The 27665-nt window shown below is 41.4% G+C and overlaps 1 protein-coding gene across 10 annotated transcripts in view; it reads right to left on the reverse strand.

Moving 5' to 3' along the window:
- Positions 1-2615: 2615 nt before the first annotated feature.
- The window catches only part of LOC131681552 (uncharacterized), an 81723-nt gene continuing 56673 nt past the window's right edge, over positions 2616-27665 (reverse strand). For 9 of the 10 annotated variants that reach the window (XM_058962446.1, XM_058962393.1, XM_058962454.1 and 6 more), the window contains 4 exons: positions 26063-27479; positions 19682-20761; positions 19290-19512; positions 19018-19226 (listed from right to left, as the gene is read on the reverse strand). In XM_058962446.1, coding sequence (XP_058818429.1) covers positions 19154-19226; positions 19290-19512; positions 19682-20761; positions 26063-27479 — 2793 coding nt within the window. In that variant the 3' untranslated portion in view covers positions 19018-19153. Of the gene's footprint in view, positions 5045-18153; positions 18295-18359; positions 19227-19289; positions 19513-19681; positions 20762-26062; positions 27480-27665 lie in introns of those variants that run through there. The other variant, XM_058962475.1, reaches the window with a different exon arrangement.

Raw genomic sequence — 27665 nt, forward strand, 5'->3', positions numbered from 1 at the left:
AAATTGAATTCTTTATAAAATAAGGGATTCTGTGTACAAGATTTTTTAGCGCTCAACAATCTTAGACTGCCGGCTTGTCTGGTCTCATACCGGTCCATATCGTTTCGATACTTAATTGTGCTAGACAGGTACTGCGGAGCCATTTCATAAAAACAAGTGTATTATATTCAACACATTACTGAAATGACATCCATTGCAAACAATTGAGCAGTAAACTTCGCAGAGTTAGTTTGTCACACCATAGCAACAGTCTCATTATATTGTTTTGGAGGATCTGCATTCGCCCTAGCTTGAAACAGAATAGATGTGCAGTTATTAAGGATTTTTATCATGTCGTTAATGTATATGATAAACACAAGTGGCCCTAATACACTACCCTGTGGACCACCAAGGTTTATTTCGACTTTCGATGATAAAGAGCTGTTGTACCTTGTAACTTGCTTACTAGACTGGTTCAATTTTTGACTATTAGCTCCACCAGGCTCTACTGATTCCTTTTATGGCCCTTAGTAATTGTGCAAATTTTGGTACCGATCGGTTGTGTCTACGGACCCTCCAAATATTTCAAAGTTTTTGTGGAAATTAGTATGAAAAATCGGTTAACATTGAAAATAAATTCTTAAAAAAATCACGTCATCATTTAATTAATGAGAACACTATATTTTTCGGAACACATTCGTGGAACATTGCAAGTTTGGGAAAATTCGCTGAGAAAAGTTATTAACTAAAGAAGCAGTATGACTTCAAAACAAGTAAATTTTATTATTAATCATAGCAACCCTGTTTGAATAGCAATCGGTACCAAATTTGCACAATTGCAAAGGGCCATAAAAGGAATCAGTAGAGCCTGGTGGAGCTAGTAGTCAAAAATTGAACCAGTCTATTGCTAAGTAACTGCGAAACCACTCAAGAGTATTTCCTCCTACACCATATCTCACGAATAGACAACTCGGTTTATGACAAATAAACAAACACCGTTATATTTAACTTCAAAAGACGGCGATAAAACACCACATGAAAAACTGTTTGAGGGCCACAGTTCGTCTCTGTTGGGCTATCTTATGACAAGCTTCATTTAGCACATTTCAAGAAAAACGATTTTTAAAGTTTGAGGTTATAATAACTTGAAAGTTATAAATCGTAGAAACATTTCAAAGAAAACAACTGATGCTTCTATCTATTCTTAATTAATCTCTCAAATATTACGAAGATCGGTTGACTATGTTGCGAGTTTTTACTATAAATGTAAACAAAAGTCGCACTCATGCGTGTCATATATGTGTATTTATGACAAAATTTGTATGGCGTGTCATAATCGTGCATGGAAAATTTTCCATAGAAAAAAAATCATCAATTATTAACTTTTATTAATATCTTTGGCTTCATTTTGTCTATAAACAATCGTTGAGGTGCATTTTGAAGGAAATTAGTCAGGGAATCCTAGAAAAAATCTTGCGTGTTTTTTGTAAACGACCAATAAGCATGCTGTCAAAATTCACTTAAAGAGAAAACTCCGGACAAACCGTAGCTCGCGGAGAGTGGATTTTAACATTTTATGAAAGAGAAAAGTTTTCTCAGACGAAGCTGTTGTGATTTACAATCGGCGATTTCCTCTCAAAGTGAATTTTGACAGTATGCTTATTGGCCCTTTTCAGAAAACACGCTAGAAATAGTTATTTTTAGTTACAGTGTTGCCAAATATGCTATATTTCCAGTTTAAAACTTAAACTGCATTTTTCTCGCAATTCGTGTATTTTTGTTTTGAAAATGATTATGCCATTGTGTTTCTCAGATAGTTCTACACATAAAAACATCTTAAACATCAAGATAACTTGAGCCAATCCCCAGACACAGTCATTTGAAGCAAAATTTCTCAGCACGTTTCTCGTTATACCTACAGACACTTTATGCACAGACCAGCGAAGTGTCAAAAATTGCAGCCAAACGAGCATGAGGGTTTTGAGAGGGGAAGTGCAAGAGGAAGCCCTTGCAAAGCTTATGGGAGCTCCCGTAATGCCATGGTTGCTAGTTTTACTGTTTTTCTCTCCGCTAGTCTGTTATATAAAGTGTCTGTAGTTATACCTTAATAATCAAACAGAATATCAAAATTCTGAAAACGTCACTTTGTAGAGATTTTTTTAGACAAGTGATGTTTAACTCAGTTTACCCCAAAATGGCGTTTGTCGTAAGATAGCACAACAGCGACGAGTTGGCTTTTGCTGATTGGATTTGACTTGAAAAGTGTATCTACAAATGACGAAACTCGCCTTTCTCGTGATCTCATACTAACCTTTATCGATTACCACATCAAACTAGACGTCAACAAACCACTGTTGTTGCTGTCAACCTACAAGCAAGCGCTTCTTTGCTGCAATCAGTGGAGACATAAAACCCTAGCATTTGTTATAAATTTTATCTAACCTTGTTGGACCTGCAAAATCGTTCACAATAACAAAAACAAACTAAATTTACAACAAAATACTCCCATATCATTACACTTTACGACGAATGTGAACAATATCAGGGTAAATTTCCATTCAATGCAGAAATGTAATCCCGTATAGGGCTACGATCTACTTAATGAGAGCTACCGAAGATCAAAATAATACACACACTTGAGAATTTTACATCACAAAATTTTATATATTTGTTTGTTTTGCTTTGGAATAAATATACATTTTCCATAGTAGTTGTTATAGTTCAATTAGCAGTTATTACATTAAGGTGCCTTGATCTACCACGACCGGCTGTTTTGTCTTTGTTATGCAGCGTCAAACATCCGCTTGAGTGGCGTGTGTTAATGTATCTTGTTCCGCTGCTACCGCTGGTATCCATATGTCATTAGAGCAGCAGATATTTGCTCGTTCCGTTTTTCACTGTCATTGTCACCTTTCACCATCGGGGTAGGTGTCTTTGGGCCATTTTCAGTAGCTTTTTGTAGTACTTTACTCAAAATATCGCTCCGATTCTGTTGTTGGTTTCACACGCTCCGAATGTATTGTAAATATGTTTTTTTTTCATATTAGCAGACTAGTTTAATTTGTGTTTACTTTCTTCTTGCTCGTTACTGGAATAAATACTTGATAAACTATGCATTACTATCGACTAGAGTTTGTTTAGGGAATTATTACTGGCTGTCATTGATCCTATGGCGGGCGGGTGAGTGGCGCATAAAAAGTGCATTCTTTTTTTTTGTTTGGTTAAGGGTTTCTGTTTCTATTATTCATTTATGTTTTCTATATGAAGGACGATCTTTCAATGTTGCATGCTTTTAATGCTAATTTGTTTACAAAATTACCTCTAGTACGTGTTTGCGCGGAAATCTGTCGAACATTACAATGCGGCTCTTCTTCTAGGTTGAAATAAAAGGCTTACAGAGAAGGACATTTAGATCATTCAATGGTGGTTAAATGAAACACACTCTCACATTGACATTTATGCATGGAAACGCAAAAAAAGCATTCTATCTGTTTTACTCAGGTGCAAGTACAAATAGCAGCTATGTTTAGCTTAGTTGATTATCAGGCAAAGCTTGTGTTCTTTTAAAGGGTAGTAAATAGCGTTTGTTGTCTCAAAGGTTTATACCATTCACTGATCCAATGTTTGTCTCGGTTCGGAAACTTATGCTCAAGTCTATTTCACATTCCGGAGATTTATTTTTAATTAATATATGTATATTTGATTAGTATAAAACAAGTGCTAATTGGTGTCGTATAACGGAACAGTGGAATATTGAGCTGATATGTCTACCAAACAATATTGTTACTGGTCTATTTTATTTGAAGAAGAAAAAAATCAACTGGGGAATAATACCTGTCATTTTGATTCTAGCTCGATTCCTTCTATGTACTTGAAAAAGATGGCTCTCGGAGTGTAGTAACACTCTGATCGCATTCTAGGGACGGTCCAATCATGTTTGGCTATTCAGTATCTGGATTCAGCAAACCTATCTACATATTACTGTGTATATTATCATAACCTATACATATATAAAAAGCTTCAATTTTATTCTGCTTCTCTGAACCGTAACAGTGTAAAGTCAATATACAATTACAAACTGACTACTTTTTTCATCAACGGATGTCTGTTCGTAGCTACATTTCCACTGTTGCTTCTCCAGTTATTACGAACGAAGATGGATGGAGCGATTCAAATCACTTAGAAAAATATTACAGGACTCTGTCAACTATTTATATAGAGAAAGAAACGTTTTGGTGTATGGCGGAGAAGCTTGTTTACTACGTCAAATTTGGGATGTTTAACCTAGATGTTAATACCACTGTCTAGACTAAAGTACGCATGTGACTAAGATTGAATAAATACTGGCTTAGACATTCCCTAAATATGACGTTAAATCAGTGAACCGGCGTCGTTAGCGTTTAGTCGTCAATGTTACAGACTTAAGCCTCCCGCAATTTTTCGCGTGCTCCATAGTTCCGTTTAGCTTATCGTTAAACACCGTCAAAAAATATATTGTATTTTGCGTTACTTTTGTATTTTTGTTCTCAAATTTTGCGGGACTCGTTTAACATTGCCTCCCGCCAATACATTTCTTTGGTTATAGCGTGTTGCGTTACATTCCGTAGTGTTCTCATTTTGGATGCATTGATATCTATATATTCCGTTACAAAAGCCATGCTCTTAGTCAATATCAATTGCAGTGAAACGCTTATCTTGTGCTCATTGTGATTTTTTGTTTTGTTTTATCATTTACAACTGCAAGGCCAAGGCGTGAATAAATTCCATTATAAGTTTAATTTACTCTTATCTGTTAGAACGAATTCACATTTTACTCGCTCTTTGCTTCAGTATAGCATTTCACAGTCGAATAGTAGGACTTGACGGTTCTGTAGTTATAATTCAGTAGCTTGTGTGTAGATAATTGTAGCGAAAGAACGTTTGAGTTTGTTACATGACAAGAAACATAAGCTGATATAGTATGCTAGAGTTTTTTTTTGTGTGGAATACTGTCTTAGATGTACACAGGATTCTCCTGACCAGTCAACAAACGGAACATAGACGTCGGCATAGTTTTCATCAGAATCTGCAAAAAAGAAAAAATAACAATTACTAGGTTGGTCCATGCTTTTACCTCTGAAAATGGGTGGTCTCGGGGATTGTAATTAGCTTTTTCTGGACTGTTGGTATCCAACGGGAAAAACGATCGAAAATAATGAGTGAAGCTAAGCAATCATGTGAAAAAAATTCTCCCAGAGGCGAGATTCGAACTCGCAACCTTTGAGACTCCGGCCCAATGCACTAACCCTTATGCTATTTTTGGGTATGATGACATCCCAGAAAGAACATATGATTATCCCACTGGCGACGGTGATCGTACCCTGCCTGCAAAGCTAGAATCACACACAAGGGCAGCTGATCACCCCAACACATTTCTAGAGAAAATTTTCAATAGGACGTAAGTAACATTGAGAGCCTCTCTTTGTTTACTTTCTCTTTCGTTTATTACGACGTCATTACAACACTTTGTACTAATTTTCCAGTACATATCGAAAGCCGACGGTTTTTACTACAATATTATGCAAAGAGTAGAGTAGTAAGTGTTGAAATGGCCGAGTAATTAACAGAAGAGAAAGACCTCAAAGAGAATCTCTCATTGTTACTTACGTCCTATTGAAAATTTTCGCTAGATTTGATCTATTTAATTTCCCCGCTAGATGCCAAGGCCCGGGTTTTATTCTCGTCTGGGTGACAGAGCTAATGAAGACGATTTCTGGTCCCTTGCCCAGTGAACAGAGGTATGACGAGAGCGAACCCGCCGTTCGAATTAAACTAATAATTATTTTTTTTGGTGTTTGAGTTAAGTGCCAATACCTTATTTAGGACTGGATCCAACTAGTCCTAAATAAGGTATTGGCACTTGAGTCAAAAACCAAAAAAAAAATGAAATATTAGCTTTTTCGGAATTTTCACATCTTTGCCTGTGGGACTAAATACTTGTTAAATCTAACTGTCGATAAAAAGGCTTCGCCTTTCTTTTTCAGTTGCCCGCTTTAGGACAGATACTGTTTCGAACCGCTCACTACGTAGAGAGCAGCTGTGCTCTATATCCGAATTATGATAAAAAAAATCGAGATGTGGAATCAGTTGAGTTTGTAACCTGGAGAAGCTTCTTCCCTGGCATTTCAAACCCTGTTCGTGTTGTGAGAAATCGGTTGACTATTCCTTTTCATCTGACCCTAAAATACCGAACAGTAAGTATTACCAATTCTCAAACCACGCTTGGTACATTAGAAGGACAGATCTTTACGCATCAGCCCTGTAATAAGATAGCAAACAGTACGAAAATTACGAAGCAAACACCATCTACTGCAAATAAATCTTTTATAAAGTTTGTTTTTATAGTTTTTATTTATTTTTTGGATAAAATGGAAAAACGTTTAATTTTTCTTCAAATTTTATTTTATTTCAATGATTGATTTTTGGCAATAATGTTTTCAAGAATCTCTTGCTAATTATGGTATTCTCGGCATGCACCAAAAACGGCAATTTGGTTTCTTAACAAACTCTTGAAATTCCATTTTGCAGCAAAACGCAACTCTGCCAACTCCCCCAAAACCCATCGAGCGAACGCTCTTGGTGTCCCGGCTTCAATTTCACAGCCACGATTGTTTTGGCATGAGACAATCGATCAAAGCCGATTAGAGTGTATCCGGTGCTAAATTTATCCATAAGACCACGAATAAAACATTGCATGATGACGCAATAAAAGGAAAATAATAAGCCGGGCAAATGTGGCAATCACAGTTTTGTGAGCATTGAATTGATAAGCTCATGATTTGAAGACAAAAAATACGCAATGCTTGAGTGCAAAGGAAATATAAATTCCTTCACCAACCAAAGCATCCATTTGTTATTATGTGTACAGTTTGAAGGCAGAAGTTGGCATCTTCTACATTTTCGAGCATAAGTGAACTGCGTAATTTATATCTGGTGCACTTTTGCCCAATAATCCCTCTCATAGGGAGAATAGAAACAAAATTCAGTTTGCTTCTGAAACCGAACATGCTCGAACCTGAATGCGTTGTGTCGGGAGAACGAATGACGAGGGAAACGAATCAAACATTTCATTCATTGCGGCGGGCATGAATTGAATTTTGTTTTCTTTCAAGTTCACGCAGGGATGTCATTTTTTTCTAGCTCTGATTACAATACGTCATGGCACGAAATTATTTCTACTGATGCTGCTAATTGTTTTGGCCCAGTTTATCAGAGGCCTTAAGTCTGTGTTTTCTTTATTCGGCATGTTATGATTCTTTTTATTAGTATACTCTTTACTATACTTTATCTATACTTATATAGGTACAACCGCACAAACGCTCGTGGTCTTCGCGATAACACAAACCTGGTCACAAACGCGACTATGCAATTGCAATCCTCTACACATACGCCCGCGATTTTACCAACATTAAAACACCCCGGTAGTTAAGTAAACGTAGCACCTATAAACTTACAAACGCGGTCTCAAACATTAACCCACCACTCGCCCGATCTTGAAACGGTCTCGTCCGGAAGTCTAACTGCGGTCCTAGCAGCCTAGACTAATGATTCCAGTCGAACTAAAAATGGCGCTCATACTCACTAGACAACACATTCCATGGCGACATGACCTGGAACTCTAGTGATATAGGAAAACTGACTCTTCTACCGTCTGTACCATACACTAAAAATTAAGTATTAGATTCACGGTCCGCGCGCGATTATTCAAAATTACACGCCACATGATTATAAATACGCGATCTCGCAAACATGATAACATCCCGGTGATAACGTCTCAGCGCTTATAAATTTTCAAACGCGGTCTCAAGAGTGAACCTAAAAACTCTCGCACGATCATGAATTAGTCACTTCTGGATGTTTCTATCCATGATATCAGCAGACTAGGTCCATGTCTTCAATTGGACCAATTAAAAAAATAAAGGTCTCATATCCACTGGACACCACGTTACATGGCGACATGACCGGGCATTCTAGTGATACTCCCTGTCAGAATGTGAATTGTACACCGAAAACTAACTATCAGAATGAAGGTCCGCGTGACCATCCAAGAACGCACGCGTATATAGGAATGGCCACACGGTTACAAAATCAAGTTTTGTACACGCGAAGTCACATGCACGCGAGCACAGGTGACAAAAACGTTAACATACGAACGCTTAAGCCCTTCGCGATTAACAACGCACACCTACGCCCGCGATCACGCAAACTTGATAACACCCCGGTAATAAGTCACGTCCGGAAACCATTACTCTCTGTCCTAATAACTTAGGTCCATACATTCAGTAGAACCAATCAAAAAATAAAGCTTATATCCACTAGACAACACGTTCCATGGCGACATCACCGGAAACTCTAGTAATATGGAAGATCTCACTCTCTTTTAGCATCTTAGCAGTACACCAAAAATAAAGTATTAGATTCACGGTCCGCGCGCGATTATCCAAGAACACACGCGAATATGCGAAAGGCTCCCTTTTTTTAAAAATAGAATTTATACACGCGAAGTTACATACACGTTAGCACACGCGACATACAAACACACACACACACACATCGAACACGTTAACGTACAAATGCTCGAACTCTTCGCGATGATACACGCGATCGCGAGTCCCTACGCCCGCACATACCTGAACCGTATAATGAATATCACATTCAGAATCACGGCCCGCTACAATTGGCCTAAAGCAGTGTTTTAGTGGGCGACATTGCCTGTCTCGTCTGCAAATTGTAGTATGTGATTCTGACGGGGAGCCCTTCCGAGAATCTAGCTCTACAGTTCCAGTAGGACAACGCTCGAAAAAAAAAAAAATGGTAACGTTTGAAACCCAAACTCGAAACTGGCGAAAATTCCTTTCTTGACTAGTGCACCTTTTATAACATCGAGTGGCTGATCTCTTAGTCTCTCGTGATTGACAGTGTAGAATATGTCGCCAATGAGCTCGTGAGCTTATCCTTGGCAATTCGCTAGTACTGTTTACATTTTCTTATAGAATTTTTTTTTATGCTGTGCTGCGAGTGCACCGAATCGTCGACAAAAGCTTTCTAAGGCAATGTACACTAGAGTGTGTCACGAAAAATAGAATTTAAAAAAACTCGATAATTTTTATCAATACAATAATATATGGAGAAAAGCCATCAGCTCGCTTTTTTACCGATAGGTGGCACTAAATGCTCCAGATTATCACTGCAAATCAGAATAGGAAAGATATTTCCATTGCTTAGAACTTTGTCGAAGACTACAAATGGATCCAGTTTTCTTAGTTTCTTAGAATAAGTAAATTAATTTTAATTTGTGATGTCTTAGTCAATTTTGCATGGCATAGTGGCAGAATTCCCTGAAAACCTGGCCAAAAGTCGGAATTGGTTTGGATTGACCTGCGAAACATACAATTGTTTTGTGGGCCGCACATTACGATTTTGATACTAGATTTTCAAAATTTAAAACAGCGAATACAAAATGTCCGACATTTTAATATAAATTTTTTTTATTATCCATCGGACTAGAGTCAAAATGAACAGAAAGAGTGGGAAAAGCTCGTTTGAGTTGAACTTATTTCATACCATTCTCAAATTGCGCAAAACCCACTATCTTTTGAAAACTACAGATACAAGCATCAACCATAAAAATTAATCTTATGAACTAATATTATTACATTGCATTAAAACAGTATCAAAGCACACTAGAAGGGTTAACACGAACAATCTTTCCACAGCGCTGGAGTTCCGGATGCATGCGGAAGTCGGCTCGTTGGATCCAAATAAGGTTCGATGGAATCTATGTTGAAGCATGTACCACTCGACTCAACTGACGACATCGACAGCGCACTCCACAATCTTAACCAGGCCATCGAAGAAGCCGACAGAATTTGCATCCGTAGGATCCCAGTGCGGGGTAAGTTTATCGCCATAGACCCGCAAACCAAATATCTGATTCGGTTGAGAAACATACGTAGGCGTCAATTTCAAAGATCAGGAGATTTAATCATAAAAGATAGCATGACCGAGTTAAATAAGCAGATCCGAAGCAGGGTAGAAACTTTGAAAAATGAAAACTTCGCTAAAGACATAGAATCCTTGAAAGATTACTCGAAGCCCTTCTGGAAGTTAACAAAGATTCTCAAGTCCAAACCAACACCGGTTCCACCCCTGAAAATTAATGATGCAATATTGATATCTCCCCTGGATAAGGCCACTGCAATAGGTGAAAATCTAGCTCGCTCCCATAACCTAGGAAATGCAATCCATAGCCCCCTAGAACAACAGGTCATACAGCGTGTCCACACCCTTGATAACACCCCTTGTAGTGTCCCCCCCCCGACCAACAAATCACGGTTCAACAAGTCCAATCCGCCATCAAGGCCACAAAAAACATGAAGGCCCCAGGTTTTGATGGCATCTTTAACATTGTATATAAAAAGTTAAGCCTAAAAATAATAACATTAATTTGCCGCATTTTCAACAAATGCTTAGAGCAACATTATTTCCCAACTGACTGGAAGCGAGCAAAAATTGTCCCCATTCTAAAACCCGGAAAGGATCCTACGTCTCCCTCGAGTTACCGTCCTATAAGTCTACTCTCCTCTATCAGTAAACTGTTCGAGAGACTCATACTGGACCGTCTGCTAGCCTTCTTGGACAGAAACAATATTATACTCCCAGAACAATTCGGATTTCGTAAGGGTCATGCTACCACCCACCAACTCCTCAGAGTAGTGAACATAGTTAAAAAACACCGAACCCTATCCAAATCAACTGGCATGGCGTTGCTAGACGTTGAAAAAGCCTTCGACAACGTCTGGCACAACGGACTGCTATACAAACTTAGCGAACAAAACGTCCCACTATACCTGACCATAATAATCAGGAACTACCTCCAACGCAGATCGTACCAGGTATCACTGCAAGGCACTGACTCCCAGCCCTTCGAAATCCCTGCGGGGGTTCCACAAGGAAGTTTGCTCGGGCCAGTCTTATATAATATTTTCACTTCAGACATTCCACCCTTACCCGCTGGCTGCACTCTATCCTTGTTCGCCGACGACACAGCAATTCTAGTCGGCGGTAGACAGCCCAAAGAAATCCGTAGTAAATTACAGAGATGCTTGAACATTTACACCGAATATATGACCACATGGAAAATCCAGCTAAATCTGCCCAAAACTCAAGCCATTATATTTAAGCATCGTCAAACTTACAAATTGGACCCCCCTGCAAACTGCAAAATCATGCTAGGTGGCCACTCCATCCCCTGGTCTCTTGAAGCATTCTATCTCGGTCTGACTCTTGACTCCAAACTCCTTTTCCGCCAACACGTCGAAAAAACCAAAACAAAATGTTCCGTGCTTATAAAACGTCTCTATCCACTAATATGCCGCCGGTCCAGGCTGTCCATAAAAAATAAATTAGCTGTGTACAAGCAAATAATAAGGCCAGTCATTGATTATGTCGCCCCCGTCTGGGAATTCTGCGCTGCATCCCACAAGAAAAAGCTTCAAGTTATCCAAAACAAAGCACTGCGTATGATTTTAGATCTCCCGTACGGAACTCGAACCACCACGGTTCACCAAAATGCAGGCTTAGACTTGCTAACGGCTCGCTTTCACAAGTTGACAAACCAATTCAAAGCAAAATGCGAACAATCTGAACATAGGCTCATAAACGAACTATATAACATGTAAATAATTTGTAAATAGTAAGGTAAGTTGGCCTGTGTTAAGCCAAAGAGGACCAAGCGCCATTTTGATATACATCCTCTAAAAACGCTATCGCATCCAACATAGCACTAGCAGCACCCACATCTATTTATTTTTAGGAACCCAAATAGTACACGAAAGCAAATAAGTATACCCTTATTTGCTATGTTAATGATAAGTTACCTAAAAATGCATTTTAACATGAAAAATTTTAGAAAAAAAAATTGGCGCTCAGTTCGGTTTGGCTTAACGCAGGCCAGTTGTAAATAGTAGGTTAATTAGTAGGTTAAGTTAGGTTAAGGTTCATTATAAAACATAATTCCGTACAATCGGCAATCATTACCAACACCAATGATAAATTGAAATCATAAACAGCATAAAGAACATATTGTAACAAAGCTGAAAAGTGCAAACTATATCACTTAAATGTAAATTCAATGTACACAAAACAAAAAGAGATAAATAAAAGCAAATTTTACTACTACTGTTGAAGCATGTTTGTATTTCAGTATCCGAAAATTAACGTCCGAATGCAGCTCTGGAGAGCCCATCCTCCCGTTGAGCAATTTTGCAATAACCAACTCTTGTTGTTTTTAGTGGCGGCGTTGTGTCTAAGACTAATTTAAAAAAATGTGAATACAAAAGGCTATTATTGGTCGTTTTGTAATACAGTAAGGCGTGATTTTATCAGCCCCCGATTTTATCTAATAAAAACTGATAAAAACGGGTCTTCGCAGTAGTTGTAGTTTTTAGTACTAATGAACAATTGTAATGGGCTAGTCGCATATCGTTCTGTGTATGTTTTCGTCTGAGTATTTGTGAAATCTGTGTCAGGGAATGGATGCAGTACTGGCGTATATGATAGAATAGTGGGTAATCCTTTCTAGGATTCGTTGTTCAATTTTTTCTGTGTTCAATTGCAGTGTGCAGTCGATTCGATTCATTCGGGAAGATCGGGTTGGATAAATTAAGGTACGATTAATTTACCAACGCACGTGAATCATCTGTTCCCGGTGAAAAGATTTTCTACCAGCAATTGTTGTTAATAGAAAATAAGTATCAGTTGCTGGCGTTTAGATGATTTCAAGTAATTTGATTGCATGCTACCTGTGTTCTTTTATTCTATTTCATTAGTCTGTACTTTATGTACTTGTAGTAGTTTGATTTTCCACTATTCATGTGCGCCAAAAATAATGTCGATCAATTGATACGCTTCTATTTAATTTCTTTCCTTTGTTTCTTTATTCGGCATGCTATTTTTCCTTTTATTACTATATATTAAAGTAGATTCATACTAACACTCACTAATACAAGAAATTGCTTATTCTCTCGTTTACACTCACAATCTCTCTCACATAACACAAACCGGGTCACAAACGCGAACATGCAATTGCATCCACACATACATCATACATTTAAACTCCCCGGTAATTAAGTGAACGTTTCAGCACCTATAAATTTACAAACGCGATCTCAAGCATTAACGCACTGCTCGCGCGATCATGAATCGGTCACGTCCGGAAGTCTCTACCCTCAATCCTAACAGCCTAGTCGCATGCGTTCAGTTTTTCCAATAAAAAATGACGCTCATATTAACTAAACAACACGTTCCATAGCGACATGACCGGAACCTCTAGTGAAATGGGAGAGAGAATTCACTCTCTTCTAGCATTTGAACCAAACACTAAAAATTAAGTATCCGATTCACTGTCCGTGCGCTGTAATTTCTGTAAATTCACTGTAATTAAAAAATACGCGAATATGCGAATAGCCGCACGATTATGAAAAATGATGTATAGACGGGAAATTACATACACGCTAGCATGCGCGACGGAAACTTTAACATACAAACGCTCGAGTCCTTCGCGATCCTCCACGCACACCTACGCCCGTTATCTGGAGAACAGAAAAGCACCCCGGTGACTAACCCTTTCATGCCCAACTTTTTTCTAGTGCATGTAGGGTTTCAAAACTATTTTTTCTTGAGAACGGTGAGGTCAAAAAACTAGAAAACTTTTTTTTTTCATAAAGGTAGGTCCTTCCATGGCAGTGCTAGCAGCTGCCCAATTTTTACCTTCCAATGCTCACTACAATTCTTCTAGAATATTTACAATAATCCAACTGCGTGGAAAACGTAGCCAAAAATAATCTAAATTGATTAGTTTTGTCAGTTTTCACTAATATTGCAACTTAACAAAGTTATATGAAAAATTCATTTTCCGTCGTCAACGTAAACTGTCCCTGGCAGCACTGCTCCATCGGAGTTCAATCAGACTAATTGCAATAACTTCAGTTCTAGAGCTGATCCTTGTAACTGTTCACACTCAAATGAAAGCCAATAGTCACATTTATTAGCCTTACTTGTTTTTGTGAGCAAATCTTGCCTTAATCAAAAGTTATAGCTGCTTAAAAACGTTGTTGTCCACAATCAACATGGGCATAAATGGGCTAAGTGAACGTTTGAGAACGTGCAAATTCATAAACGCGGCCTCAGGAGTGAACCTACAAAAGCCCATATTTGCGCGATCATGAATCAGTTACGTCCGAAAGTCCTTATCCTCGGTCCTAGTAGCATAGGCCCAATGCCGTCAGGAAGAGCAAAAAAATGACGCTCTTATCCACTAAACAACGCGTTTCAATGTGACAAAAAATCGAATTTATACACGCGAAGTCAGATACACGCGAAAAATACGTTAACATATAAATGCTTGAGCCCTTCGCGATCATCCACGCAACCTACACCCGCGATCTCGCAAACATGATAACATCTCAGTGATAAGGTGCACTTATAAATTTTTAAACGCGGTCTCAAGTGTGAACCTACAAACTCCCGCACTCGCGCTATCATGTATCGGTTTCTTCCGAAAGCAACTATCCTCGGTACCAGCACACCCACGCCCGCAATCGCACAAACCTTATAACACCCCGGTAATAAGGTGAACGTTTTAATACATATAAAGTTACGAACGCGAACTCACAAACGCCCATGTTCGCGTGATAATGAATCGGTCACACCCGGAAATCTTTACCCTCCGTCCTAGCAACTTAGGTCCATACATTTAGTTGGACCAATCAAAAAATAAAGCTCATATCCACTAGACAACACTTTCCATGGTGACATGACCGGGAGCTCTAGTGATATAGAAGAACTCGCATTCTTCTAGCTTCTGAACCGTAAACCGAAAATTAAGTGTCAGATTCACGATCCTCGCGCGATATGCGAAAGGCACACGGTTATAAAATAGAACGTGTACACACACGAAGTTACATACACGTTAGCACACGCGACTTACAGCGCACATGCGATCGAACACGTTAACGTACAAATACTTGAACCGTTCGCGATGATATTGGCGATCGCGAAGTCCCTACGCCCGCACATATCTGAACCGTACAATGAATATCACATTCAGCATCACGGCATGTTGCAATTAGCCTCAAGCTGTGCTTTAGTAGGTAACATTACCCGTCTCGTCTGCAATTGTAGCAGTTAGAAGTTGGCAAATTTAGTCAGAACAGAAAGATTACATTATGACTACATAGAGTTGTCTAAAATTGTTTCTGTGAATAATCATTCTGGTAGATATTCTGGGATACTTTCCTGTTAGTACGAAGATTTCTTGGGCAACTCTATCGTTCAGAATTACTTTATTACCTCATTTCGCATAGCAGGATGGAAAAACATACCACGAAGCTGGTTGAATTCTTCTACGTCCTAAGTTTTGTCATCCATTATCACTCAGGACAATTTGGTCAAATATCCACAATTTTTTTTTCGAAAATGTATTTAGTCTGCATATCACTATGATACGGAAACGTCATTGGCTTGAATGAATTCACCTCTAAACGATGCTTTGAATTATGCACAAACACTTTTGATATTTCTATTTTTCTAACAACATTGTGAACAGAAAGGTCTGGCCTTCTTCTGAATGTTTGTCTCACTATCGAATCCATTTGGTAGTTTTCTATAGATTATTTTTTACATATCCTTTATTCGTAGCTTTTGGCAATCAATATTTAGACGATTTTGTGACAGAACTTGCAGATTGGCCAAACTGTTTTAGAAGTATTCTAATTAGATTTTCATTTGGATTGCATATAATAACTTTCCTAACACGCATTTCTTTCGATTTTCTTATTTTTAGATAGAACAGTCATACCTCTATATCTGTGAGAAACGTTTAATTTTTTGGTTGCATGTGTTTTAGGTGTCCAGATTTTGTCGTGAACATCCCTTAAAATATATGAGATGGTCAACCAGTCAATGCAGTTTCGGTAATCTATTTTTACAGCTCTCACGTTTTTTTGAGAAGGGCCAAAAAGCATACTGTCAAAATTTACTTTGAGATTTAATTCTGGACAATCCATTGATCGCCGATGTTAAATCACAGCAACAGACGAAAGAGAAAATTGTTCGCTCTCATAAAATGTTAGCATTCATTCTCGGCGAATTACGGTTTGTTCGCAATTGTAGCCAAACATGTCAAATAATCCTAAGTGCAAATGACAGTTTCTCTTTGTTTACTTTCTCTTTCGCTAATAACTTGGCAGTTTAAACGTTTGTTACTCAACTCTTAGTAGAATAAGCTAGTCGAAATCAGAGTTTTTCGATATATCCTGAAAGAATATTGAAAAGTTTTAAGATAACGCCGTAATAACTGAAAGAGAAAGTAAACAAAGAGAGGCTCTCATTTGCACTTAGGACCATTTGAATTTTCTCTCACAGTGAATTTTGACAGCATGCTTATTGGCCCTTCTCAAAAAACACGCGAGAGCTCTAGTGTAGTATTTATTTATAGCGCATGTCAAAATAAACAATAAGGTTACTGGGTAAATTTGTACGCATTGTCATTGCAACCAGTTCATCTGTTTTTCGGGCGATGCTTCGAAAACAAAAATATATTTATGCTGTTCTAGTACACAACTCATGAATCTTATAAAATCTTTTCGAAAATAAGTAACGCAAACAAGTTTCCCATTGCGTCTTTCAATGTTGAACAGTAAAAACGTGTTTTTTTGCCTTTCTCAATAGAAAGGTATTGCAATTGCTCTGAAAACCGACTTTTTAACGGAGGCCCGGAGGGCCGAGTGACATATATCATTCGATTCAGTTCGTCGAGTTCGGCAAATGTCTGTGTGTGTATGTATGTGTGTATGTATGTATGTGTGTGTATGTGCGTATGTGTGTGTGTATGTGACCAAAAATGTCACAAACTTAGTCTCAAATGAAAGGTGCAACGTTCCCATAGGCTGCTATTGAATTTCTAATGGATCCGACTTCCGGTTCCGGAATTACAGGGTGATGAGTACGAACACGCAGAAAATGTCGATTTTAATAAATTCTGCAATGAATGTATAAAGGTGAATTTTTTTCCAAAATATGACCACAACTGCTTCGATTTGTAGTATTAGGTCATTAACATCCATTCAAAGTCTATTTGGCCACATTGGCCACCATCATCGGTTCCGGAAGCCCCGGCGGAAGTATCTAAATTCAGAATAACATTTACATCGGTTTCTCGGAGATGGCTACACCGATTCGACTAAACTTGGCCTCAAATGAAAGGTATTGCGTCCCCGTAAATGGCTATTTAATTTCATCCCGATCCGACTTCCGGTTCCGGAGTTACAGGTTGTGGCGTGCGATCACATAGCAAATTGTGATTCAAACCGATACTCCGATGAAAGCAAAAAAGGTAAAAATTTCGCTAAAATGTCTCTCAAACAACTTAAATTTGCTGTTCTAGGTCACCGACGGCCAACCAAACTTTCGTTGACTACATTGACCACCATAGACGGTTCCGGAAGTGCCCGGGAAAAGCGGCCATCTTTCAAAATTTACGAACTCACATCAGTTTCCCGAAAATGGTTGGGCCGATTTTCACAAACTTAGTCCCAAATGATAGCTATAATATCCCCATAGATGTCAATAAAATTTCGCACGGATCGCTTATATGGGTCCGGAAATATAGACTAAATCGTCCGGTCACATATGAAATTCCCATATAAGCCGGAACTCAATTTTTTTTTTCAAAGGTGGGACCTCATGAAATTTCAGAAATCGAATTCGTATTTTTGATGCCAAACATCTTTAAAATGCATGAAACTTCGAGATTTTATGTTATCTCGAAAAATTTTTTTTTCTAAGAATGGACTTTTTGGGACTTTGCCGATTTCGCACCTTTTTTCAGTTCAACATTACCGTGGCTGTTTTTTCTTTTTCAAAATTTTAGAACTCGAATAATGATTTATTTTCTTGTATATAGTTGTCATGTGATGTATAATAATAAAATGTAATATATGCATTTAAAAGCTTTTAATGAATATAAACAACGCACACATTCTCGTGATTCATGATTGAGAAAGGCACAATTGCACCGCTAGGTGGATTAAAATAGGTTTTTTCTTATTCACACGGCACTAAATATGTACTCACCTCTCCAACCGACGTTGCTAGTAGATTCACAATCTTCTCATGGGGAACGGCAACAACGCTTTGGTTGTTGATTTCGATAATCCGATGTCCCACTCGAACGCCACCTCGTTCGGCAATTCCACCGCGAAGTAAACTACAAATCTGTTAAGAAAGAATTGAATGTTGACTTGATCTGTATTCTGTTTCTAAAATAATTTGTTTCTCACCACTCCATTTTGAACGCTGAAGCCAAGCTGATATTTTGTGTTAGGTCGCTTAATTTTAACCTCCACAACCGGTGCGCAGGGAACAACCGTAAACTTGACCACCGTCTGATTCTTTGTGTTCTTGATGTAGCTCTGGCAGGTCGAGAGAGGTAGCCCTACTAAACTGAGCCCGTTAATGGCAATGATTTGATCACCAATATTCAGCTGACCACATCGAGCCGCTGCTCCGGACGAGGCCAGATTAGCTATAACAACAGTCGGAAGCATCGATCCCCAGCCGGATTCCACTATAACCACTCCTAGAATTTCCCCCTTTGCTTTAGGAACCACAACCTCCTTTTGAAGTTCCTTCTTGGCGAAAATCTCCAGTTCATCACCGAAAATTTCCTGACTGTTAAGGACTTCTTGATAGTCCATCTCCTTCATAAAACTATGATCCTCAATTCCATTCGCCTTCAAAAACTCCATGTAGGCCACCTGGAAAGCTTGTCCAATCGATTGAGCAATAAATTGTGCCTCTTCGCTTTCGAACACGTGACAAATCATCTTCGGCGTTCGGTTCCCCTTCGGACCCGTGGCACTCTTCTGCGGCGGTGTTGTTCCCGTTTGATTCGATCCCAGCTGCTGATTGCCGCCAGTTTGAGTTGTATTCCCGCCTCCACCGGAATCACCGGAGTCCACATCGTGAGGTACGAATCGTCGTCGCGCCATCAGCACCACCAGGTCGCCAATGTCCGCAATGTAGGAGATGGTACGAAGTGCATGATCCATCATGATCTCCTTCAGGTCCGTGTTCAGTACCATGATTTTTTCGGTTGATATAAACAGATCAACTTCGGTGCTGGGCTGAGGTTCACCGTCTGGGGACTGTAAAATAGAGTGGGTTACTTTAAAAGATCGACATATGAGGTGTTGCTAAGGTGAACCTACCAAGGCCTATCGATGGAGGTTGTCCCATGTGACGGTAGAAATGGAAAGAGAAATAATTTAGTTAACTTAATATGGAAACTTTTCAAATTATGCAAATTAACCTTTATTCTGGACACTGCTTCTTCTGCCTGCATCATGCGTGTCGATTTAGTCGGTTGACCTTCGCACACCAGCTGGGTTGATCCCAGGTATCGGGCCCGGAATAGAACTCCTTCGATCAGTACTGTTGCGTATCTGTAAAAATAGTCGCACTTAAGTTTTAAAACTTATCTTGGTTTATATATTTTACTCACAGTACAAATCGGTAAGATTTATAAAATCCGGAAAGCATTTTTGTACAAATATTCAATTATTTTTAGTATTATCATTATGAACCGTCTTTTAAATCTTACCTTCCTTATTCTTGCCCTTCTTCTTTTTATCCGTATCCGTCTTTGAATTGTTAGAACCATTCGGACTCGCACTCTCGTTCGCTTTGTTATCCAATTTGTTCGGCGAAGTCTGCCGACTATGATCCGGAGTCACCGCACTCGTCGTATCGTTTGGTCCGTTAAGATTGATCAAATTACCACTATTGCTGCTACTATTCATGCTGCTACTGTTCAGACTTGCACCATTGGGACCACCCAACAGCGCTGGCGAGGCCTTGGTAGATGTGACGATTTCGGGTAGAGATTGTCCTGGTTGCGATGTTGCCGGAACAGCACTCGTGGGCGAAAGTAACGTCGAAAGTCCTTGCCGTAGTAGAGATCCCTGATTGTTGTTGTTGTTGGATTTACTAGTATAGAGTGCACCGGAAGCAACCCCCGTTCCGGTTTGCTGCTTAGGGGATAGTTTGTGCAATAGAGAACGTGCTCTGCGATCGGCCCAACTCTTACTGTTATCGTCGTAGAAGCCTTGGTCATCCAAACGTTGGTGACCTAGCAGTCGGTCAGTCTCTAAATCCGTATCCGGATCTTCGTCGTCATCAAGAGCACTTAGATTCTTTGCACTAGTTCCATGCAGTAGAGACTCTTTCTCGGCTGCCGAGTTGGTAGAGCGTTCGATTGGTCCACCTGCGGTTGGCGTCGTTGGTAGAAGTAGTCCAACTGCGGAATTGTTGACGATTGTGGGGGAAAGTGCAACTAGCTTATTGTCTCGCGGACGGGGAATCCACACGGGGGAAATGGATGGAACCGGCGACTCTAGCTTATCTGCCGCTGCCATGGAGTGTTTGTCGTAATTTTTAGCGACGGATTGTTGTTGTGTTTGTTGCTGTGTTAAAGATTGATAGTTTTGTTGAGGTTGCGTTGGGGATGCCAAAACTTTAGTGCGCTGCAGACAGGTTCGTATGTCCTTGAGGGCTGCCTGTACGTCCGACACGCTCTGATGGCTTGCATGCATTTGTTGGAGAGTTGACTGTGAATCGCAATCTATCGAGGACTTTCGATGCGGTGCAGGTGCTGGCGGAGGTGGTGTCGATTGGATGGTATCTAAGGAGTATAATCAATAAGATCATTTTAGTTGTGGGAAGTTACGACAGAGGCGATTATACTGAATCACGTCCTCTTGAAGTTAGTATATTAGTCGTTTGTATCTTTTACTAAATACTGATTAGAAAAACGTTCCAATAAACTGAGATCTTGCGATTTTCTGCCAAATCCGAAAATTGCGAAATCTATTTGGTTAGAAGGTACTTGGAACAGTTGATGTCCAAGAACTGATACACTGGAACAGTTTGCGAAAACCCGTTCCGAGAACTAATATAAACTACCGCGTTACAAACTACGTTTTATTTCATGACGCATTCATAATAGTATTTTTTTCCTTTATCCTCCTTCCTTCCTTTCTAGTTGAGTAATAGATACGTGGATCGCTGAGGATCGATGCATCGGTTGCGTGTCGTTAAAGCGCCAGTTTTTACCTGGAATCACCGGATCGACCTTGGCACCCTATCGGGTAGTCCGTAAACAGCTCGAGTAGCTCGTGGCGAAGAGACATTGGCGAGTCATTGGTACGCCAGTGATCCGGAACTCACGCGCTATCGGACTGATCTCGGTACCTTTCCGGTTGGCTCGTTTGAACCTTTGACCGATCTGTAAGGTCTACAACTGGACACTAGATGGTCGACGCAACGATGGCGAGTCTTGCACGCTTGGGAGAAGTATATTGATCGGTTCGGACGCGCAACGGCATCCGTCCGTCCAGGATGATGCTAATTACGGCATACTGGCGGCAGAACACGAATGTGAATAAGGATTTCATCGAAATTGATCAACGGACCTAAAGCCACGCCATTTCATTGCCCTAGTACAGATGGGAGACACTTCCCCGAAACGGCGAGTGGGCCAATGGTACTGGCTGCTCCCCGTCCCGTTAAAATTTTTGGTAGGTCTCCAAGTACGTTAAGAAACCCGGCACCTTAGCCGGTGGAAGTAGGCTCATTTGAATGATCCTGACTAGCGCGGATCCGGCTCTGAACGCGGTACCCCATGAAGGACCTCATCAACCCTCGCATGGGACCTCACTGCTTGTAAAGGTAGTCATGGGATCGTATAGAGAAAACTAGTTACTACGGGCGTAGACAGCGGCTAGGAGTTGGGACCCAAAAAAGAATGTAAGAAGACAAAAGCGAGGTCGTCGAATTAGCAGCTGTAACAGCAGTAACAGCGAGAGCAGTCATATCGAGCACGAGCGGCGACAAACCTATAGGACGCCAAGGAAAGCTAGGGTTTCAGGTGCGCACGCTGAAACCAAGTATTTTCCAAGAAGAACAGCAGGGTGCGTTGCCGTAAAGTGACGAAGTGATTAATATCAAATCCGCCGTAGAAGAAGCCCAATGCGAACAGATGGTGTTACTGGAGTCCGCTAAAAATTCCGAAAAGACGCTGAGGACCACGGAGATAGCGAAATCTGAAACCTATGAGACGCCGAAGGGTGACCGGTTTTCCTGTTCTGTGAAAAGAGTAAGGGATACACCAGGCGAGAAGGAGGAAACTAAGAAGCCCAAGAAGGTCGCTGAAAGACAGCGGAACAGCCGACAAATGGAGAGTGAATGGCGAACCGTAGAAGAGAGGATGAAAAAACAGAAAGAACAGGATGAAAAGAAGAAAAAAAGAAAGAACTTCGACCGCGCCATGAGCGGTATAAGAGAGACGCTCTAGACGTCAAAGCAAACGACGGCGTGACATACGCTGCGATCCTCAAAAGGGTGCGAGAGGATCCCCAGCCCAAGGAGCTGGGGGAGAACGTAGTAAGAACCAGGCGCAATCAGAAAGGCAAGATGCTGTTAGAGCTGAAGAAAAATTTATTGATCAATCTATCTGAAACACGTGGCAGAAGCGGGGGAGAAGAGCGAACGTGAGAGCTTTCGTTCAGGCAGCAGTGGTCGAGTGCAGGAATCTGGACGAGATTACGACGGAAAACGAAATGAGGAGCGCGCTGATAGAGCAATGTAACCTGGAGAAAGAGCAGATGTCAATCAGGTTGAGGAAGGCGTACAGTGGCACACAGACAGCAGCGATACGTTTATCGCCAACCGCACGGCCAACCAGCTTATGTCGACCGGTAATATCAAAGTCGGATGGTCAGTTGATCCCTAGAACCTCTAAACGAACAGAGAGGTGTTTCGGGTGCCTGGGTTTCGGCCATCAGGCAAGAAACTGTAGAGGCCCGGGCAGATCCGATCTGTTCAAAAAATGTGGGGAGAAGGGATACATTGCTAGAGACTACACAAAGCAGAAAGAAGTGCTTGCTCTGGTCAAATAAGGGCGGAAAGGATCACATGACGGGAGGCTTCTTATGCCCAGAGTACAAAAAGACGAAGGCAGGCCATTGGCGATAACCCAACTTAATCTCAACCATTGCGATATTACACAGCAACTGTTATGGCAATCCACAACAGAAACAAAGTGCGACGATGCATCATCTATGTAGAGCCGTATCGTGTTCCTCCCGATTACGGTAACTGGGTGGCGGATAGCGCAGGGATGGCTGCAACCCAAGTGATGGGCGGTAGTGGATAGCATACCCGAAGGCTTCGTGATCGCCAGGATCAACGGCGTATTCGGAAGTAGCTGTTACGCGCCCCCACGGTGGACACCAGAGCAGTACAATCGGATGCTGGACGCTTTAACCGACATCTTAGTCGGACGTACGCCGGTTATAATAGGAGGAGATTTTAATGTTTGGGCCGTGGAGTGGGGTAGCAGGCTGATCAACGCAAGAGATTACAGCCTGTTGGAAGCGCTAGATGTAAGGCTGCGCAATGAAGGTTCCGCTAGGACATTCCGCAAAGACGGTTGGGAATCAATCATCGACGTAACATTCTGCAGAGCATCGCTGAATTGGCAAGTTAGTAAGCAGTACAAACATAGCCAGTACCAGGAGATTTACTACATCATTGGTCGGAAGAATTACATTGTAACGCGGAGATTGAGGACTGGCAAGTGAAAGTGGAAAATGCCGATGAGCTGTCGGAAACATTAGCGAGAGTGTGCGACGTGCCAATGCCGTGGAAAATGGAGCCAAGGAACTGCCGGCGTCCGCTGTATTGGTGGAACGAAAGGCTCAGCATCCTCCGTGCTGCCTGCCTAAAAGCCAGAAGACGCGTTCAATGAGCAATATCTGAGGCAGTCAGAGAAAAGTGCAAGGTGATATTCCGTGCGGCAAGGGCCGCTTTTAAACGCGAGATTGTGCTTAGTAAGTCCAACTGCTACAAGGATCTGCGCAGAGAAGCACACGCTAACTCCTGGAGCAACGCTTATCATGTTGAGATGACCAAGATCAAGATCCATCGACGCCAGCTGAAATGTGCGCTAGCAAATTAAAAATTGTCGTGGGCGATCTTTCCCCGAAGCATGACCCAACCGCATGGCCACCAAAACCGTACGATGATACATACGTAGGAAATGCTGGTGACAATCGAGTCTCCAACGACGAGCTTCTTATAGTGACGAAAGGATTGAAAGCGAAGAAATCTCCCGGTTCGAACGGAGTATCCCCAACGTAGCACTGAAGACCGCGATCCTGGTGTTTCCAGACATGTTCAGGATAGTGCTACAGAAATGCCTGGACAAAGGCTACATCCCGGACAGTTGGAAAATCCAGACCGTGGTGTTGCTGCCAAAACCAGGGAAACCTCCTGGAGATCCAGTATCGTATCGGTCCACATACCTGCTGGACACTCTTAGTAAACTTCTGGAAAGGGTCATCCTCAACAGGCTGACGAACTACACTGAAAATGAGAACGGAGTATCGTAGAGGCAGTTCGGATTCCGGAAAGGGATCTCGACGGTGGATGCCATCCGCACAGTCATCGCGAGCGCGGAGAAAGCATTGAAGCAAAAGAGAAGGGGTAATCGCTAGTGCGCCGTGGTTATGATCACGGTGAAGAACGCGTTCAACAGCGCTAGCTTTGTGGCTAACGTCGTAGCGCTACACAGAATGCAGCTCCCGGATTATTTATGCAAGGTTCTGAGGAGGTAATGGTCTACGAGTCGAACCTGGGGTAGAGATCGATTAGGGTCACAGCGGGAATACTTCAGGGCTCAATACCCGGCCAAACGCTCTGTACAACGGAGTGTAAACACTGAAACTGTGCAGGGAAGTCGAAATCGTCAGCTTTGTAGATGACGTTGTCCTGACGATATCCTGCCAGACCGCTCGAGGAAGTGGAGATGTTGATGGCTGATACAATAGGCATTTTAGAAACCTGGATGGCTGATGTCAAGTTGCAGCTGACTCACCAAAAGACGGAGGTAGAGCTGGTCAGCAACCGACAAAAATCCAACGTGTCGTGATTAGCTTCGGCGGACACTCAATTCCATTGATGCATACGCTGAAGCCCCTAGGTGTGATAGTCGCGTAGCTCGTGAGTAAGCTAGATCCACTGGCGGGGACTAGATCGAGTAGATCGTGATAGCTACATAGCTCACGGAAACGAACAACGATATCGGGTTAAATCTACCGCCGGGGAATTCACAATAGGGTAGATTTACCGCCGTGGACCATCCAACTATATCGTGACAAAAATGGGAGAATTGGCTCACGAAACATGCATCGTTACCGAGAGATACTAGGGTACTCTTTGTGGGAGTAGGCTAGTTCACCGCCGAATAATATCCGGGTAGTTCTCGGTAAAGCAGGGAGCTTAATTGCTGAAGAAATGGGGTATCGATTTCAGAAGAAATTCCTCCATAGGGGAACTCTCAATCGGAATAGGGTGAGTTCATTGCAGGGGACTATACAAGTAGATCGTGTTAAGGCTGGGAACTGATTGACTTACGGAAACAGGAGCTAAATGGCTCATGGAATCATCATCTAAACGGCTCACTGGGACGAGAGCTAAATGTGGACGAAATAGATGGAGATAAGAGGTAAGAGAAGGAGTCGAGAGTTAAATCAAAGCTCAAAGGTCGAGCCATTTCATGGACCAAGTGAGGCTCCGAAATCGAGCAGAAGAAAGAGGTACGACGAAAGCACAATGAGCCCCCCCCCCCACGAAGTAATACCTCAATGTAGATCCGTGGGTAATAAAAGCGAAAGGAGTGTTTTTAGCGATTAGGCACGAAAGTGAGCCGTCAATCAGACACAGTGCCAATACACTATAGAGCATTAAGAATTAACAACTCTATAATCGTTTCAAATATCGCGATGATTTTAAAACTTTATATTTACACCTAGACTTATAGTCGATCAAAGAGCTATTTTTAATCGGCAAATGGAACACAAAATTATTTTCATCTACTCTCGATTAAGATTAAAAAATTATAAAGAAACTGCAATATACTCACTGATAGTATACAAAGACTCCAGTTCCGGGTCACGGTTCTTAAAGATCTTATTGTTCTGCAGATTACTCGAGTTAAGTCCTCCCGGTGTCCCGTTCAATCGCATCCCATTACACCCGTACAGACTGTCCAGGTTATTGTTGTGGTTCGCTATCACCGGCGAGGAGTTCGTCGACTTCATCGTGTGATTCGTCGGCGATGCCAGCAGGTTGTACGAATTGGGCATCTGTTGCAGCTTTTGACTGCTGTTTATCAAATCCGGTGTCGGCAGCGCAACAGGGTTATTATTTTCCGTATCCGAAACGTGACCACTGGATAGACCATCCTCCAGGACCGGCATGCTAGTATAGTATCGGCAGTAATTGCCAACGCCTCCTCCCATGGACGCCTGAACGTTGTTACTGCCGTCGTTGAGCGTCGCCGAAGAGTTACCGCCAGCGGACGTTGTTATTACACCGTTATTCAAGTCATCGCAAATCATTCCGCTGCCTCCATTAGCCATCATACACAGCTCACTACCATACTTGAGCGAAATTTCGCTATCATAATCTCCGCAGTTACTCTCGTAGTCGGTCGTATCCGGCGAATAGTTGAAATTTTTACTGTGTCGACGAGTCAACGGTTTCTTTCCGTTGCTGCTACCGCTTTCCTTAGGCTTTTTCCCGTTTCCATTTGGAATGAACTGTGCGGTGTCGATGCTAGTCTCGTTAATAACATCACAACTACTAGCACGACTTCCCGGATCCAAGTACAGACTAAAGTGTCGTTCGTGATCCTGATACTGTCCTGAATACTGCTGTTGTTGCAGAAGAGCGTGATGTCGTGTTTGCTGTTGTTCCTGAGGTTGTTGCTGTAATCGTTGTTGCTGTTGTTGTTGTTGTTGCTGGTGGTGTTGGTAGCTACGATGATGCTGATTCGCACTATAAATGTCAACTTCCTCCTCATCCTCACCATCATTTTCATTATTATTTGCTCCACCGCCAGGAAAATGTTCTGGTGACGCATTAGTGCCTACTGCAAGCTTCTTCTCTTGCTTTTTCTTCCTGAAGCTACTGTACCCATTTTTGATCCTTGGCTTGCTATTCACATTGATCATATATTTCAGATTGTTTCCGACCCCCAAATCGTCATCGTCTTCCTCCTCATCTTCATCACCATCCTCTTCACCGTAATCTGCCTCTTCCTCGTCAGCGACCTCTTCTTGTTCGTCTTCGCTGTTATTGTTATTGATTGGTGATTTGCAAGCTGGTGCAGCAGGTGAAATCGTTTGGTCGCGCTGCTGTCTACTGCCAGCGCCAACAACACTGGTCGGCGTCGTTGCCAATATTTGCTTCTGCTGCTGTTCCGTACCGGCTCCACCGATGTAGGTCGTTTCCAGTGATTTGCTATCCAAGTCAGCCGGGTATTCGTAGTGGATGTCCTGTGTGGCAACGGCGGGAAGAGAAAACGGAAATTTAGGTTAATAATCTATGGGAAAAAGGGACATTTCGAATGGGATCACGAATGGCAATTGATGGACATTCGCTACACATGCACGAATGCTTACTTTTATCTGTTTCTTTGGGAGTTTAACCATCAATTTTAACACCACTTTTGCCTTTGGTCT

The sequence above is a fragment of the Topomyia yanbarensis genome, chromosome 1 (assembly GCF_030247195.1).
Source record: "Topomyia yanbarensis strain Yona2022 chromosome 1, ASM3024719v1, whole genome shotgun sequence".
Taxonomy (NCBI): Eukaryota; Metazoa; Arthropoda; class Insecta; order Diptera; family Culicidae; genus Topomyia; species Topomyia yanbarensis.